Here is a 19,005-nt window from a genome sequence, read left to right as displayed (position 1 = left end):
GTAGCAATACCTTGTCATTAATCTCTGTCAGCAGACAGCTGGTTTCTGCAAGGTGGGGTTGGAGAGGGAGAAGCTGGGACCCTATAAGCCAGGAGACATTCTCGTTAAACAGCACCAGATTCAAATGGCATTCTGAAGTAAGACCTTGTTCTGGTGGTTTGTAAACTTGGATTCTGCAGGACTCTAAAATTCCTTGGGTAGTTGCCAAGTAGTTTTGTGCCCAAAAAAAAAAAAAAAAAAGTTAATGAGCTTCTGCAGTTCTTCATTCTAGAGGGAAGTGATCTCGAGATTCATGGGTGTTGTCTTGACGAGTCTTTGGTCCCCGACACTGAGTCGTGGGAGGGCATAGGGTAGACTCCTGTGGGCACGGCTCAAAGCCAGGATCTTAATTGTGGAGAGAGAAGGAAGCAAAGGAAACCCGGTTATGCTGGGGTCAGGGGGTAGAAGAGAGGACTCTCTGCATTACTACTCTGGGAGATGGTCTCAGCCCTTCTTAAAGAAGCTTTGGCGGAGAAAAGTTCCAGTCCAGAATCTAGCTAAAATCCTAACATTAGGGTATGCCATGAAATACTGGAAGAGTATTACCCCGAAGCTGGTGGTGATGACTCTGTTGTCCCAAGTTTCTAGACAGCTAGTGGGGAGGAGGGGAGGAGGCAGTAGGATATTTAACCTAACTAAATGCAAGCGAGATTGTCATGATAAGAAATGCCTCCTGCTCTCCAATGCAGAACCCCAAGCCCAGCCCAAGACCCCATAGGATCAGAACTCAACAAAGTTGGAGTTTAGAATCTACATTTGTCAACAAGCTTTCTCCTCTGCTTCTTTCCCCTTCTGCTTACACACAGTAAATTTCGGGAACAAAAGTATAACCTCTTCATTAATTACAATGTTTTCCCTCCTTGTTAAATGGAATTAGATAGCCTGGAAGCGGGTTTGTTGCTAAATTACCACCTGACATCGTTTTTAAGTAAAATTATTACACTGCCCCTTAAGCAAGCCGTGGTCTGTGTGATTCATCTTTATTAGCTGATCTGAGGGGTCAATGAGTCAAAGTTAACTTATGTAGCAATATTTCTTTGTAGAAAAGAGCCAGAGAAAGCAGAGGGTGGGGGCAGGGAGTCTCCCCACCTTCCTAAATAGCTTCTGCCTGCTTGTCTGCAAGTGAACAAGTGAGCAGCTAAACACTAGTTGCTTTTAAAGAAAAAGAAAAACAAACAAAAACTGTCCTGGAGGCCCATTGGGGTTTGAACTTAGGCCGAATGAAGCACCACCACTTCCGTTTGGACTGTGGGCCACTTTCTTGGCTCTACTGGGAATGAGAAACAGGAGTTCAGAGGTTCCCGGCTGGGAGACATAAGCACATGGGTTATGGGAAGCCTTCTCCTGCTAATGTGTATTTATACTTTGTGAGCTCTGATTCATCCAAGCATTGGAACACAGATTTGCTTCCTGAGGTTCAGTTTTTAAATAGATAGTTTGCAAAAACAACAATTATTTTTTTTAACATTTTTTTTCCCACCCCACAAGCAGTTAAACATCCTGGCTCAGACTATGTCAGCCTCTAACAATGCCAACAAACGGCTCAGCTACCTAAGGTAGAAGGTGGCCCCTGAGGCAGGTCTTTTGAGGTTCTTGCCCCAGAAGCCTTAAAAACAAAGTTTAAAAGTGATTAGGACAATCCTGTTGCATCACTAGGACTGCATGCAGTGTTTCTGGACGTACTAAAGACAATGAATTTTCCTTGGTGAGCAACAGCTTTCTGGTGGTCCTGAGAATGGCAAGCAAGGTTGTGGGCAGGTCTGGGCTGTGTGGTTGCCTGGCAGCCAGGGGGACCTAACACCTGCATGGCATACTCTGAGACCATGTCAAAAGGGTGTGGCTCCCTTGCCTTGGACCTATGTTCTACCTGCACTACTTGCTCTTGCATGCCAGGCACAACCTCTCTGGCAGAGAGTGTGTTCCTTTCAAGTCCAAAGCGGCTTTTACAAGTCTCAAATTATGTATCATTATGCACGGGTCCAGTATTAACCTGTGATATGCAAGTCAGGGAAATTATCTTAGGGGAAAGACTCTTGAATCCAGTAAGAAACTTGAATGGAAGTCTGCCCATAGCTGCTCCAACCCACTCCTCTGAAAATATCCACACCCAGGGGACCAAGGGTTGAATTATTTATCCATGGACCAAAACCAGATTGCAGTAACAGGAATGGTACAGCTTTATGTTAAAGCCATGTTGTCCTGGCAGACTGTGTGTTTTGGGGGGGAGGGGGGAACTTCTGGTGATTCTAGAGACACAGGTTTGTGCTGCCCTTTTGATGACTATACTTAGGCAACCATACTGTTTGTCCCCTCTGGGATTAGCAAAGGGTGAAAAGCTTTTGCTTCTTCCTCACAGAGATGTGTATGCAGTTGAAAAGCCTTCATCACAGACTTGCCAAATGCTGGGAGAAACAGTGATCTTCCCCATCAGAGGATGAGAGAAGGGCAAACTGAGGGCTCAAAAGACAGCAGCAGCCTAGGCTTGAACTTTGGGCTCCTCCTTCCTGGGCTGCTTGATTTTGGGCTTCATCTAGGAACTTAGGTTTCTCTCAGGATCTAGCCTTGGGTGAGATTTCTATGAAGTGCTGTGATCAGTGCTAAACAGGAAATAAACATAAAGGCTCATGGGGTCTCCAGGGAGAAGATGCTGTGATGGAGAAGATGCTGTGATATACTTTAACTACATTGACTTGGATTGTGGCATCTCCGAGTCGGGAGCAATGGGTATTTTCTGCATCTCAGATGAAGTCCCAGCCCTTTGGGCTTTCCCTTTGTTCCTGGGAAGTTTCAGACTTCCTTTCTATGTTCTGCTTCATAGAATTAGAAAATGAATCGCAGGAAAGGGGGTTCTGAGAGGAAACAGGTCTCCATGGGTTTCACCCTTCCCTTGCTTGTGTGTACACACAGGTCTGTATATGTACTCACACACACACACACAGACACATACACATGAATATACATGAAGTGTCAGGAGCATTTTCAAAACTGTGTTACTGCTGCACAAATCTCGATGGGGTGTCTGGTAGTAGCAGTTATACAATTAAGACCTATCCCATATGCCTACCTCATTGGGAAGGCATTGCTATTATAGCAGAAAATCATCTGAGCGTTTAAAATTACTAAAATCCAGATTACATGAATGAACCAAAAGTGGCCATGTCCAGTGAGTCAGTGGTGGTACGGCTGGCTGCTATAGGCATGTCTCCGTAACTACACCCACAGCTCTGCTTCCCTCACTCAAATGCTCCTCACTTCCTGCCGACTCTCACCAAGGCTGATGAATTACCCTTTGAGTTGCCTTTTACCTGTCTGTCCCTGTTGGTCATGTCAATGTGGGCCAGACCATTCCTCTATACCAGGTACCCATGCAGAAATGACTTGGATAAACTCCGTCCTGTGGAAACATAAATCCCCCAAGTTCAAGTTGGAAGACTCAAATACCTCCAACGGGTTCCCTATGGCTTTGTAGCATTGGAAATAATAGTTTTGCAAATTCAAATCATGAAGCAGCAGCATAGGGCAAATGTGGATGGTCTACAGGTTTGACTAAAATGGAGGCAGTGTCCCTGGGTAAAGAAATGGGAGCAGGAAGGACAGAGATGGGAAGAGGGTCTCCATCTATACCCAACCATCTGTAGCTCACTGTGAGTTCTCATTTGGACAATACTGGCTGTAGTAGTTACCAGGGTAGTTCTAAAATATTTCTACAAGCACTTCTGCTTCCACACTGGCCTGGCCCATGGTTTGACTGTTAATTTCACCCTCTTGGTGTGCAAGCCAGAATCTATGCTCAAAGGCAGGAGTTTTGGGGCCAGACTGCCTTGATTCCAGTAACAGCTCTTTCATCCACATTTCTGGTTTGGAATTTTCTCCCACTAAGGCCTTAACAACAGTTTTTTGTGCTTTGGGTTTAGACAGACTTGAGGTTTTCTAGAATTCTTTGTGCTTCAGTTTCTTTGCCATGCAGCATTGAAAATACTATAAGAAAATGAAATATGATAAGAATACATTAAAAGATGAAGGTATCTGGTAATATGAACACACCACCAAAGAGCTTACAGGCTGCAGGATCTAGTGGTAGGTCAAAATCTGTGATGGCCTTCAAAGATTCCTGGACCCTGCTTATTGACCAAATACTGATACTCCAGTGATGGGTGTTTGTAACTATAATGTCTCACTAGAACAGACATTAAAATACAAATTCCCCAGGGACACTGGATAGTCACAGTAAAATGGTAATGTTTTTTGTTTATTTTTACAAGAAAAATGTCTCTAGTCACCAAAGGAGAAGTCAGTGGACTCAGTGTGTGAGAGACTCAAAGCAGTGGGGATGTCTCCACTAATGAGGTGATTGGGACTTCATGGTAAAGACCTATGAATGGCTCCTAGGACATCCTTGGCATAGTCGGCTGAATGATGGGCATCCTTGACCTGCTATTGCAAGCAAGAAGGTTACAATGTAAGGATGCTCAGGGAAGGACCTCTGCCTGGCTGAGCCTTCAGATAAAAAGTGTGACTGATATCCCAAACTTCAGCTTTGTAAAACACTGGACTGAGGATCCAGCTACAAGGTGTCATAAATAGACTTACGTACTTTCAAGACTCTAAATGCATAGCCATTTGTTATATAGCAATGGAAAGCTACAGCCCTCTTATATAAAGAGAATTGAGCCAGGCTATACTCGTTTCCAAACGTTCTGCGTGGTAGAGACTATACAACTCAGTGCCTGCTAACAGTGTGCAAAAACAAAAGCCCATTCAAGACAACAATGAACTATAAAACTTAAAAACAACTTGGGGCCCAGTTAAATTTCACACAACTACGTGGTCTGCATTGTTGACTACAGCCTTTGACTAATGCAGTTTCTTCCTTCACCCTCCTTCCACTAAAATCAGTGCCCAGTTCAGGTGCCTGGCCTTGGAGGACCTCAGGACATGGCATTAGACCAGTTTTCTATTGTTATGAAAGGACCTGATGTTTGGTTGTTTTAAAGAGGTTTTCAGTAGATTGGGCACTTCCAAAATGCTTTTTTTTGTGACGGCTTTTCCCCTATAGAGCCTTTCCCAACAATTAGTTTCCCTCCATGAATTTCACATTATTTAGTGTTTATCCCCCTACCCTCCCAATAGATTGAGAACAGACTAAATGTGAAGACCCACCTTCTTCCCCGTCTGGTCCTGCTTTCATGTACAAAGCAGCTGGATTAGGCAGACATGCATACAGAGCTGGTACCAAAATAGTTAGGGGGTCTTGCAAATTCTGAAAGCATTCCTAGAAATTATAGGTATCTGAGATTAGACCTAGCAAACATGTAAAACAGGAGCCCAATCCATGTATAGCCAGGTTTGGAAGAACATCAGATTTGGTAAGAAATGGGAAAGCATGCTGGTTTGCTATTCACAGAACATAGATGGATGGACATATTTGTCTTTGAGTCTTTCCCAAATTGAGATTCTTAGCTTCACAATAAAACTTCTAACAACAGGTACCCTCCCCAGCCCCCTACACCTTTGCACAGAGAGCCTCTGGTCCCCGAGATACTTTGAGCTGGTGAGCCACTGGAAAAAGCCTTTCCATGTGCTTCATGTGCATCTCCCACTGAGCAGAATGGCACAAGGAAAAAAAACTCACCAGGGTAGCATTTTCATGGCAATGTGTAAATAAAACCATGCTGCGGTTTCACAAGTTTCTGGCATCCTTACAGAAGGCTTTTTCCAGGCTCCTCCTTCTGGGATGTGTCCCACACATTCTGGCTGGGGATAGCTCTGATTTACCAACTCACCTTCCTCTGACAAGAATGGATGAGCTGGGATAAGCCCTCCCAGGCACCCACAATGGGTTTGGGAAAGAATCCTCTGTGTTCTTCTCACCAGTCAGGCGTGTGAAGGAGGAACTAAAAAAGGTCTTCAGAGCCACTGGGGCTAGAAAAATTTCCAGTCAATCCATCACCTGCCTCCTCTAGAGAAGGGGATGTCAATCTGTCCACAGCTAAGGGGGCAGGTGGAGAAAGGGTGTGAGATGTTTTTGAGGAGTTAGGGCTGTGTGTGCTTGTGTATGTGTGGTATAGTGTGTTCGCGGAGCACAGTACTGAGCAGTAACAGAAGAGCAGGCAAAAGGGCGTGGGAGACTGGGGACTCCTTTATAGAAGCTGCTCTGCCCTAAAGCAAGTCAAATCCCTGCTGTGGAGCTGCTTTCTCTTCCTCTCTTTTGAGTCTTATGTGCCGAAGTGACCTCTCCCCCGTGGAGGTCAGTGATCTGCTCACCCTGACACACTCGGCCTTCTGGGGCTTGATTGCTGTAGAGCCCCAGGAAAAGAAAAGTCTCCAGCTAGTTTCTGAGAGAAAAGCTGTAGTAAATCTCCTGCAGAAACTGGTTTTCTTTTTAAAAGAAACCACACACACGCACATGCACGCGTGCGCGCGCACGCACACACACACATGCGCACACACGTGATAAAATGTCTGCTGGGAACTGTGCAGAAAGCAACAGACAAATACAAACTATACATCATCATAGAGGCCTCTCACAGCCTACTTTAGCCTTTAATATAAATCAGGCTGGGTAATGAATGAGGTTTTAAGAAATGCAACTGGACTTAAAATACAAGGTCAGTATCTCATCCTAGGTAATCCTCTGCAGGATGAGAAAGTCTCCCGATTTTCCCACAGGGTTAGTTCACATGTGCTTTCCGAGCCAAACTATTTTAAAAGCGTTCATTCTTCCGTTGCTCTGCCAAATGCTAGCTTGAGATTCACATGTGCTTTTAGAGTGCCTATTAATGATATTAATGATCATGGATCAAAGGCAAACCCCAGAGGTTTATGTAGAAATTCCAGACAATTATTTAGGCACTTTGAAAGCTCATCTTCCAAAGGAGAGTAGCAGTATCTCAATGTGGGGAATGATGTGTTTGGATGTGTAGAGTCTAATGCAGCAGAATGAAGGAGCCTCAGAAGTAAAGAAAACACATCTCTTTGATTAAAATGCATTACTATTGATTGACACCTTGTCCCTAAAGACTTCCTACTCATTTGGCTGAAAGTAGATGTAATTTCGGATTTTGAGAAAGCCCTCTTTAAAGTGCTATTCTGGGTCAACTGTGCCTCCTTCAACATCCAGGATTTACATAAGCATACATACTCCATTTTGAAAAAGTGGTTCTTAACTATGGCATTGCATGAGAATCACTGTTTGATGGGCTTTAAAAATACAAAAATGCAGGCTCAACCTACTTCAGGGAGTTAGACTGAGCTACAAACTACACAGGAGATTCCAACTAGTGCCCACTGTAGGGAAGCATTTCTAAACAGATGGGGAAATTAACACATGGGTGTGGTATGCTTGCTTCAGTACTTAGAGAGCTATACTTAAAATACTAGATAATTTTGATAGATGAAGAAATGGAAGGTTAAATTGCTTATACTAAAACATACCTAAAATTAATGAATGACAATGTAGCTTGCAGTACCTGCTGCTACATCTTCCCACCTCTCTAGTCTAGACCTCCACCGACCCCAACCCCAGCAGGGTATCTCTTGTACATAGTGTATCAAGATGACCAAAACACTATGAAATGGGTTTCCCAATTTTCAGTCATTCTTCACATTTCACATACAGCTCTAATTACATTTCTGAACTGACATGGAAACACTGGGATAGGGGCACCAGTGAAATTTACTTATGACTGACCAGAGGCCCAAGAGTCTAACTGGGCGGTGGTGGCACACGCCTTTAATCCCAGCACTTGGGAGGCAGAGGCAGGCGGATTTCTGAGTTCGAGGCCAGCCTGGTCTACAGAGTGAGTTCCAGGACAGCCAGGGCTACACAGAGAAACCCTGTCTCGAAACACCAAAAAAAAAAAAAAAAAAAAAAAAAAAAGAGTCTAAAATATACAGTGGTGGCCCAGAATTTACAATCAATCGTGAACAAAGCTAGATGCTCATACAACATGTAGATGAGTTCACTTGGGGAATGGTCAGGGTTCTCTGGAAGGTGTCAAGACCATGTGAAGACACCCCCTCCCTCCAGTTGGGAGCACAGAGGGAACAAACACATACTGTTAAGACAGCCCCAGACCTTAAGTGTCAAATTTAATCTTGATGTTTCTCATTAGGTTTTCCAAACCTAAATCTCAAGGGTCAGTGGTTCAAATAATTCCTTTATCTAACTTAACAAGATTTCCAAAAACCAAGAAATGCTCCTGGGAGGAAAGACATTCTTACAAGCAAAGAATAATTAAAAAATAACATGTTCAGAACAGGGTACTTTGGACGTGTAGTCTTTGAACTTAATTCAGTTGTTTTTAAAGTCTCTCTCTCTTTCTCTGTGTTTCTGTCTGTCTCTCTATCTCTGTCTCTCTCTCCATCTATGTCTCTCTGCCTGTCTCCCTGTCTCTGTCTGTCTGTCTGTCTGTCTCACACACACACACACACACACACACACACACACTCCTAGCAGAGGCCAAAGGACCCATATTTTTGAGGTCTGTGTGGGCTAGTGTGTTAGAACTATGGCATATAGTGAGAGATCCTCTTACCTGCCAAGTAAGCAAGCCACACAACAAACTTATTTAAATTCACAAAACCAAATATTTATTCATAAACAGGTACATTTTCACTACAAAAGTGTTTTTATTCTGTGGGCACTCAGTCTATTAAAGGTACTTAAACTGAGAGGACCAGACCTCTCCAGGAGATTGTGGTAGTGTCTAATTCCACCTGGAAACTCATTCTGAGAATCTGCCAAATTAGTACCTATTAGCACTGGTCATATGCTTTAGGGAGGCAATTGCATGGTTTTACTGATTTTACTTCAATAAACAAAAATTCAGTCTCTGGTCAGATTGGTTATAGAAACTTTAATGTTGTATGGGGACACTGTGCTACAGGGGAGACGTACCTAGAGATACTTCAAGCCTAATCCAAATGGGTCCCCACAATTAGAAGAAAACTTCACCCAAGTTCTCTTAGTTATGCTACATATTGACATACATTTGCTTTCTGTCTTGTTAAATATATATATAGAAACCAAATTAGAGGGAATTCAGCAAATTTCTGAGAATTTAATTACACCCTGGAATTGCAAGACTGATGATATATATGCTTAGACTTCTGTACTGAGTGATTACTTGAATTAACTTCATTTTACAATGTTTAATTTATTTTGTACCGTGGAAAACTTTAAGCTATTTAAGAGAAACCAGTTTAATTTTGATTTTTTTTTAAAACCTGCTCCAACATGTTTCAATTCATCACTATTTCAATACAGGGGAATGAACTCTCTTGTCTTGACAAACCAAGTGCAGTGATTTCCTCATAAGAGAAAAGAAGAAATTAAAACAATTTCCATGTTCCAGTCCCAGCATGCTGCACAGCCTGTGTTTTGGCTCTTGAAAAGGTGCTTATTATTCAGAGGGCCATTCACTACTGTTTTGTGGAAATATTACAGTAGGACCTGCCAAGGAGCTTAAAAATCATGAAGGCTGACACTGATCCTAGGTCATTCTCTTGTGCATAGATGTTTCCTTTCCTATGTGTCTTCCCCAGTCGGAGCTTTTTCTAAAGTCAAAGACCAATGAGAGGTACAATCTCTGCTGAAATCAAAACATGACATCAAACATAAAACAATTAATTATACCGAGACCCCATCATTATTACCAAGATACTCTTTGAGAAGGACCATCCAGAGACAAACTAGATTCTTCAAACATCCAAATACAGTGACTTTTTGTGTCTTTTTCTTTCTTACTGCACATGCACAACACCCCCTTCACTAAAGGCCCATGAGTTTTGTTTTTTTAAAAACTTAAATACATTTCCATGCTTCTTCAGCATGAAATAAAGAAACAACACCCTATAGCTATTCCAGCGCCAAGTGTCTGCCTCTTTACACTTTACAAGTCATATGCATTTCTCGGTGAGCTAACTTCTAGTGGCAAAGAAAAGCAACTGTGTAAGAAAAAAATCACAGATTATTCCCATACTGTTTGTTTTGTTTTGAGACAAGGTCTCACTGTGTAGCTTTGGCTGTCCACTAATTTATTATGTAGACCAGTCTGGCTTCCAACTCAGAGATCTACCTGTCTCTGCCTCCCAAGTTCTAGGATTAAAGGCATGTGCCATCAGGCCAGCTTTTCCATGTTTTTTTAAATTGGGGGAGGAGGGAGAAAGGAAGAAAATACAAAAAGACCTAACCAGCTTTCATCTATTAAAATGTCATTCCATGGAGGTGGCTTACAATCTCAGATAATGAGAAAAGTCTTGAGTTATCAATAGAATTGGATGAACATTTCCTCCAAGTATCAGAATCACAGGGACCTGAATATAAATTTAATTTGGAGGATCAAAGGTTTGAAGAACTTGGTTTTGACTATCAATCTTGACAGTGTCTCAGACTTTCAAATGCCAAATTGTTATGTAATTAAGAATATAAAAACTCATACCATTCCCAACAGTAGACAATATCTAATGTTCTACCTGATAAGTTACAAAATATTTGGGATTAATTTCCCCCTTTATCCATATATTCAAAGAACCATTGTAAAACCATTCAAGAGACAAGAAATAGAGAGGTGTTTCAACCACGCAGAAGGAAAATGATTAAGGGCAAAATTCCTTAAACATATGGCAGCGTGTTGGAGTCCAGACTCTATTAATCCTTTTAAAATCCATTGTGCCTGAAGGCTGTGCCAAAGGCCACATCTATCTACAACCCTAACATATTATCTTTTTAAATCATTGGTCACAATAATTCTTATTTCCTGTAATATAATAGAACAGATTTGAAAAGCAAAACATTTCTTGAGAGCACATCCTTCGTATAAGTACAATTAAGTACAGAATATGACCTTAACCATTAAACAATTAAAGTCTCGTCTATTCCAGGTTAGAATATCTTAGCTCTGGAGAGGGAAGCACCCTCTGAGTTCTGAGTGAGCTGCTTCTTGATGTACAATGGGGGCTACTCATGCTTCCATTGAGGACTCAGTATCTTGGAATCAGTGCTCAAGAAAACAAAAAAAGCTAGGTGGGAAAGGAAAGGAATAGCAGGAAGTAGTTTCTGGTCCTTTGCGGTTGGGGTGACCAGATGAAACGTCCAGGTTGACAACTTAGGCTTCCTGTCTTTCTTGAGAGTTGGCTACACAACTGAAGAGAACGTTTAAATACCCTGGGAGTTTTTCCAAATTTGGGTCTGGAATGGCCACTGTGCTCCCTTTGGATTCTGGTCTGTCTTAACTGTAACTAGAATATGGGAGGTGTGAACAAGGACAGGGTTAAACTTGTGCTACATAGGATACACCTCTTCCATGTCTTCACCTAAGACTGAGATGAATTTCTGGCAACTACAGATGTAATAGTTCCCTAGGTTTGTGTCCATCCTATAAGTCGGGAACAAAGTGACTCACACACCAAATCCAATCTAAATACTTTACAAGTCTGAAGGAAGCACAGGGTTGTACATTTCCACATGTGGACCCAGTTGATGTAAGCCATGGTAACTAGGCTGTAGGAAGTAAATTCTAGGGACTTGTTTTCAACTTTAGTCTATTTCAGAATCACAGTTCCTCATTCCATAGGTCTGAGACCCCAATACCTGCATCCCTCACAGAACTACATGCTGAGATTGCTGACCTGTTCTTCCTGTCAGGTTCTCAGCTTGAGGAGTACAAGGACTGCAGCCCAAGTACTGGCCTGCAGTACCTGGTACTGTCTGTCTGTCTGTCTCTCTCTCTCTCTTCCATCAGCATGTCTTCATAGTGATGGAGTGAGAAGGTACTATTACTGATTTCTCCTGGGGTCTTAGATACATAGTTTACTCCTTGACCATTGGCTTGACCTGGGCTCTTTGTCAATACCATATTTTCTGGAGACAGTTATAAATATGATGAGAAAGTAACAAGCTTGTTAGGAAAACAGCCTCCAGGAGGTGACTGTGAAGGCCAATTCCAACACAAACAGTTTTACAAAAAGATTTATGTGTGTGTGTGTATTTTGCCTGGTATATATGCATACCATGTATATGCCTGGTGCCCATGGAGGTCAAAGAGGATGTCGGTTCTCCTATATTTGGAGTTCACAATGGTTGAGAGTCACCTTGTAGGTGCTTGGAACCTAACCTCTGCAAGACATAATTCTAGCTCCTAATATTTGTTTATTTAAAGTAACTACTCTAATTCCTCCCAAATCCGAGGTAGTGTATACTCAGTGTATACGAGGTAGTGTATACTCAGTGTATACGAGGTAGTGTATACTCAGTTTTTCTTGCTATTACATCCTCTGCTGTTACTTTGCAATTTCTTTCTTTTCTTGCTGGGGCTGCCCTGAACTGTAGCTAATCTTTCAAGAATTGCAGCTGAGCTGGTTTGCTGTGCCTGCCCTGGGTTGTTTGTCATAAGATGTCTGGAGGAGAGATTTTCCAAAGCATGTAGCTCTTCTTTAGCTGTGGCTTTTGCCAAATCTTCTTTCAAAAGCAACCCAGGATCTGACAACTCTAAGGCTGGCAAAACCCTGACAGCTGGGCTCCTTTCTACTGCCGCCGGGTCCTCTGGGACTAACCCTTCATTTCCAAGAGAAACTCTCCTGTGGTGGTCAAAGTCTTCCACAGAGCAACAGTTCCTGCATTTCTGCTGTGTCTTGGCTGCTCTAGGACTTTGCTTTGGACCTGGCGATGCTGACTCATAGTTACACGCAGGGCTCCTGCTTAGAAGCCCCGTCTTTAGCCACTCCCCAGGATGAAGTTGCTGCTGGCTGCAAGTGTCTCCTGGCTGAGTCTGAGAAACATTTTCCAGCTTTTGAACAGGAAGCTCCTGGTGGCTCTTGGCTGCTCTTATGTCATCTTGTGCTTGACCCACAGATTCTGACAGGAGAATGGCTGAGGCATCCCTTCTCCGTGGTACCACGGTAATTACTGAGTCACTAGATCTTCCCAGGAGGTCCGTGCTAGGCTGTGGTTTGTTCACATCGCTGCCTTTTGATTCAGTTCTTCTCACACTAAAACAGACAATAAAGATTATAGAGCATATGAGGTTTGCACTGGCATGGAATCTTCCAAACCCCCACTCCCTAGTTGTTACTCCTAAGAACAAGGCATGTACCAGCTGGCTTCTCAACACCCTGGCATATCTAGGAAATCCCCAAAGTGTATGTTGAATGCTGATTGTATTAAGTAATAACATCCATGTTTTCCACTAAACTAGAATATGTTCTGAATTTTCATTATTGTTTCATCAATGGAATCACAATGAACCATTTTAACCAAAGCAAATAGGTATCCATTTTTAGATGTCAGAGGCAAATATTGCCTGGGGTTGATATACTGACTTTGTAGGAGGAAATGCTTAGATATAGCCAAAACAGAGTATGTTTATGCATACACACACATATGCAAAAATATGCACACATACCATTTCTTTTTGTAAGTAAATACTAATCTGAAAATTCCCTCATGACATTTTAAGGTATTACACAGCAGGTACTGGTTTATTCATCAACCATATAGGAATAAGCCTCAGTCAACAGGACTTGGTCAGTCCTGGAAAAAATTCAGACAGGTAACATTAAACAAAGTATAACCATAACAAACAGTGTATCTATCTTGATTATCATCGGTTTGTCTATCTATCTCTATGTATGTATGTATGTATGTATGTATGTATGTATCCATTTATCATCTAATCTTCCTCATCCACAGGATACACATCCATCATCCATCCATCCATCCATCCATCCATCATCCATCCATCCATCCATCCATCCATCCATCCATCCATCCATCCATCTATCCATCATCTAATCTTTCTCTTCCACAGGATAAATAAGACAAACTTTACTTAACTATAACACAAACTTCCAGGGCAGGACAGAAACTTCATAGGAAATCAGGAGACTTAAGCCCTGAACTTGGCAAAGAGTTGACAACAATACATTTACAAACAGCAAGAAACTTCTTCAGCCACTAAATTCAAGCACTGAAGCTGGAATATTTATTTTGGCTAAGCTTTGTGGAAAAAAACCCCATAAATATGTTGCTGTAAGGGGGCCCAAGGACTGTCATAATTATATTAAAGTCAGAACAAGCATCTTACAAAAGGAATGGAGTTTTTAGGTCTGTCTGCAGTTGCCTCAAGAGCTGTGTGAAACACACCACCAGTAGGTGCTTTTCATCTTCAAAGAGCTTGTAATTAATCACTTCTTGCAACACACCTGTGAAGCAAGGAGTCTATTCCCACTGTCCAGAAAGCAAGAGCAAGAGGAAGGTGGGAAGGACATGTATTAATATATGGCTGTGGGCAGAACCAGTGACAGAGGGGCTACTGATTAGGTGCCATACACACAGTCATTAAATGATAGACTCTTCTGGTGATACAACTATCCACACAGGCAGTCAGAAAGTGAGAAATAGAAAACATGCTGGACCTACATTTCCTTCAGAGCATTCCTCTTGAGCTTTGTAGCAGGAGAAGGTGAATTCTTTACACACCCAGCAAAATAATCAGACACTCCATGGAGGGCTCTTTTTGTCTATTCCAAAAGATAACAAAGGTTCAAACAGGAGTCTATTAGCTGAACACCAGAGAAAACAGTTACACTAGGAAAGCTCAGATGGAAAGCTTTATTTTGTAAATACTAAATAAAAGAGACTGCTATTCTTGGCTGTTTCAACTGCTTTCAGTTGGGTATTTTCTGGTGTGGGTCACAACTGCTTTTGTAATCTTGTCTACTCAATTCATGCACTAATATGTATCATACAAAACTGTAATGTGAAACTGCAAATCCCAAGTCATCTAGAACAATATCTGGTATTTCTGTGGCCCCAAACCCCAAAGGGCAGAGTTCCTGAGCCAGTGGCAGCAGGCTTGTGAGCAAACAGCTGACGGCATCCTGACAATCCTGAGATTTCCTTCATAGTTCCCTTACTTACCAAGATAGCCTCTGTCAACCTTAAAACACTATCAACTTAAACTTTTAATATTGGCATTTTTTAAGAATGGAGTTTTTAAAGTTTGGTTGGCAAACAACAACAACAACAACAACAACAACAACAAAAGAACCTAAGAGTCTCTGTCTTTTTATAGTTGTCACAGCTATGGTTTTATACACAGATTATCTGCCTTTTAAAAACATAACCATGAAGCTTCATAAAGAGGTAATTACAAAATTTAAAAGTCTGCCAACCTTTGCCAGAGCTGACCCGTGTAATGTTTTTGGAATTTCTTCCCTTAGGTTAGAAGCTGATAGTTCAGATAAGGTGTTATCAGCTCTTGTTGTCTGGATACTAAGTAGTCTTACACATCAAATTCCTATAAAATGTTTTGACCCATGAGGAACAGTTTGGTACCTATCAGTAGGTCTTTGTTTAATGTAGGCTTCCTTAGGGAATCAATAGTGATAGTCCCTTTGATTCTGGAGGATGGCAGCCAAAAGCATCATTCCAGTGTATCTCTAAAGCCTTGATCTAATTGGAGCTCACAGTACTAGGTTAGGAGGGTCCATGAGCTCTCAGCCATGACTGTAGCTTCAGACCTGGGCTAGGATCTTTCAAAGGCATGTCCACTTGTAACCTAAACTGGTTTTAATGGTCAGTGAGCAGAGTACAACTGGCTTTATTGGATTATATTGCATTGTAAGATGCCATTTCTTTAGTTTGTTGTTTCCTAAAATTAATTTTTGGAAAAAGAATACTTCAAGTTAAGTCAGAGGGGGGAGGCAAAAGAGGGGAGGCTGAGAGAGATTGGGAGCGATGGAGATTTATGTGTGAAACACTTCTAAACATGTCCTGCATGCCCTGTAAATACAGTCGATTTTCTCCTCACAGCCACGCCCTGTAAGTGCTGTATTTTCAGAGCTGAACAATTAACATAAGGAGCATGAGTCAGGCTTTGAACAACTCTGTGGGAACCAGGGCTTTCTGGAAAGCCTTTTGCTATTAGGAATGATGTAAATTCCCCAAGGCTGGAAGAAGCCCACAATGGAAGGCAGACAGGGTCATAAATAACAACAATGGGTTCCCCATCCACTGTATCAAGTGTGGTACAGCGATAGCAACAGGCTCTTCAAATCTCAATCTCAGTGTGGATTCAGCCGCTGACTTAGTTATGTCTAAAAAGCACATGTATTTCCTCTGGGAACTTCAAAAAATGTCTTTAAGAAATACAGCAGTCTATTCTTGTCTTAAAGTCCTCTAACAACACGGTCAGGAATGTCTTTGGAAGAAAAGTGACAGGGGTTAGAGGGAATGTTCAGTTCAGAAGTATAAAACCTGTGACTTCAAAAAAGAGAGAGTGCGGGAGAAAAGGGGAAGAGAGGGGGAAGGAAGGAAGGAGGCAAGATGGAGTAAGAAAGGGGAAGGCAGAGAGAGAGAGAGAGCGCGCGCACACACACACACACACACACACACACACACACACACACTTCTGAGTACACACTCAGCAAGGCTGGTCTGTAGCTTATAAATTAAAACCACATTTGGTAATTTGTTGAAGAAGACATATTTACATTTGTATGAAGACTGGGTGGGCAGAAAAAAAAAATGATTAGTCTCCTTCAGTCCTTGAACTGTCAAGACTCCTTAGACATCTCTTGTTCATACATTTCTAGGGTCAGTTTACATCCCTTTGTTACTAAATCGCAGCTTGTTGCCTCTAGTGCTGTCCCCTTGACTCACTATCCTAAAGATGCAGCCATCACCTGGGAATAGGATTTCCCAAAGGGATTTTTTCCTGATTACTGCTTTTCTAATCTGGCATAAAAATGAAATCCACCACTTACTATAGACAACACTCAAGGATGCAAACAGATGGAGCTCACTAGTCTGGCTCCACGGCCGCCGAAGCATGCAGGGCTGATACTACCACTCTTCAGATTTTGCCTGAGCAATGAACTGACCAAGCAATACAAGCAATACAGACAAATCTACCATATTCAAAGAGGCTAGCAAGCATTTAACTTCTTCAAGTCCGGAGAAGACACTCTGCGGAGGTCGGGTAGGAGAGGTAAACCAACCAGGAGGGCGCTCCACAACCTGAAAACTTGCCGGCCATCTAGGACAAGGACAAATTCTGTGAATACCATTTCTTGGCACACTCTATTCCTAATTATTTAACCAATTCCTGCCACTTCTTTTTGTTTCATTTTTTTGGTTCTGGATTTACAGCTTTTTATTTGAGCAAGCACCACAACAGGAGCAGGACAAGCTACTGCCTCCACAAGTCTAACCTGGGAGGATACCCTGCTGTCAGTAACTTGTGCAGCCCAGGTAGGCCCTAGGGCACAGTGGTCAGGCCTCTTAACCATCTCTCTGGAGACCAGTGAATACACTTCAAGGTTGAATGCAGTCCAAGCATGTCCCACTATACAGAATCAAAGGGAAGGCTGGCCTGGCACAGTGCAAAAACGCAATGAGGAAGTACATATGCCATGCTGTCTGCTCAGATCTGGGAAAAATTCAATTCCTGGACTGAAAGGACGAAGGGCATCCCCACCAAAACAAGGTTGACAGCTAGGCCACACTTGAACATACAGGTTTGAAATGTCCTTGATTAATGGTCACTATTCAAGCTACGAGAGCACCTGGAAACTGTGAGTAACCTCTTGGCATTCATCCCATGCTGACCTGACTTACTGAACAGCAATTTTGAACATTGTGGCGTAAATAAGGAAAGGTGCTTAAAATAGCAAAGAAAACCCCTACTTGCTCTTGAGTTAGGACCTCCTCAGAGAGTCTTTAAGACCAGCTTAGACTCTAGCAGAAGACTGGTTACAGAAGACTGGTTGCAAGGCAGCACCAGCCCCCCCCCCAAAAAAAAAAAAAAAAAAAAGAATCCTAGGATTCATTTCGTGGAAGTTCTGATTCACAAGATCTGAGGTGGGGCTAAGAGATCTATATTTAGGTTCCCAGGTGATTCACACTCTGCTGATATACATGAAACAACATTAGGGAAAGAAAGCAAAAAATTAACTTAACCTGATGCAATGAGACAGACAAGACTTTGCAAAGTGTGCTAGCATTATCCAGCAAAATCACCTTGGGAGCTTGTTAAGAAATGTTACAGATTCCACCCAGAATCTACTGCATTTGTATCCCCAGGGGCTGGGGTCAAGGAAGGTATATTTTGGGCAAGATCCCCAGTGATTCTTATACCCAGCAGAATTAGTGAAGTGCTTTAAAAACACATGGCCCTGGTAACTGAGCAGAATCTAGTAGAATGACCCAATCAGGTATCACTGAACTCCAGCAGACAGAGCCTGGAGCCTTTAGTTAAAAGGCATACCAACAGGAAAAGACCTTGTCTCGTGGAGCTTCTGTTAACAGGAGAAATAAACAAATATACAACATGGTTTAGGGCCCTCCTCTCCCATATTCAGCTATTGCCAATGTCAGTGTTAAGAGGCAATTTAGGTTGTGAAATTTTATTCTCATGAGTGACATCAGGCTCACTTAGAGAGATCAACAGGGGAAGTTCATGCTGGCCCTTCTGTCTTTCATCACATGAAGACATGTTCCCGCTCTCTCTCAGATGATGTAGCAGTAAAGTACCAACTTGGAAGCAGAGCTCAGACTCTCCCTACAAAGAAAAGCCACTGGTCTTTGTTCTTTGATGTCTCAACTTACAATTCACCAAAATGTAGTTCTGTTCTTTAGCTGACAATGCAAACTGGGGGAAATTCTTCTATATGGTATCCAGAGCCACTCGAGGAGATCTATAGGGGAATGAGTTTGGATAGAAAAGGTACATGAAAAGATGTTGAAGATGCAGAAAAGGGGACAAAGAAACCACTGGTATGGAAAGAGAACCAGTGTCCCCAGAGGGAAGAAGAGAAATGAAGTATCAGTGGACATGCTGCTGAGAGGAGAATGCAGGCCCTTAGACCACAGCAAAAATAAAATGCTACCTGGACAGGAAGTAGCTGTTCTGGGTAAAAGCAGAGACTTAAGCACTTACCATAGGTAGAAGGAAATCAAGATGA

General features: G+C 42.3%; 1 protein-coding gene across 6 annotated transcripts in view; it reads right to left on the bottom strand.

Moving 5' to 3' along the window:
• Positions 1–12,038: 12,038 nt before the first annotated feature.
• Positions 12,039–19,005, bottom strand: part of Slx4ip (SLX4 interacting protein) — a 151,738-nt gene continuing 144,771 nt past the window's right edge. For 4 of the 6 annotated variants that reach the window (XM_076929828.1, XM_076929829.1, XM_076929830.1 and 1 more), the window contains 2 exons: positions 14,459–14,559; positions 12,039–13,029 (listed from right to left, as the gene is read on the bottom strand). In XM_076929828.1, coding sequence (XP_076785943.1) covers positions 12,291–13,029; positions 14,459–14,559 — 840 coding nt within the window. In that variant the 3' untranslated portion in view covers positions 12,039–12,290. The remainder of the gene's footprint in view (positions 13,030–14,458; positions 14,560–19,005) is intronic. The other 2 variants (XM_076929831.1, XM_076929832.1) reach the window with 1 other exon arrangement.

Source organism: Arvicanthis niloticus, chromosome 2 (assembly GCF_011762505.2).
Source record: "Arvicanthis niloticus isolate mArvNil1 chromosome 2, mArvNil1.pat.X, whole genome shotgun sequence".
Classification (NCBI taxonomy): Eukaryota; Metazoa; Chordata; class Mammalia; order Rodentia; family Muridae; genus Arvicanthis; species Arvicanthis niloticus.
The sequence above is the reverse complement of the archived record's forward strand: the minus strand, read 5'-3'. Positions and strand labels throughout refer to the sequence as shown.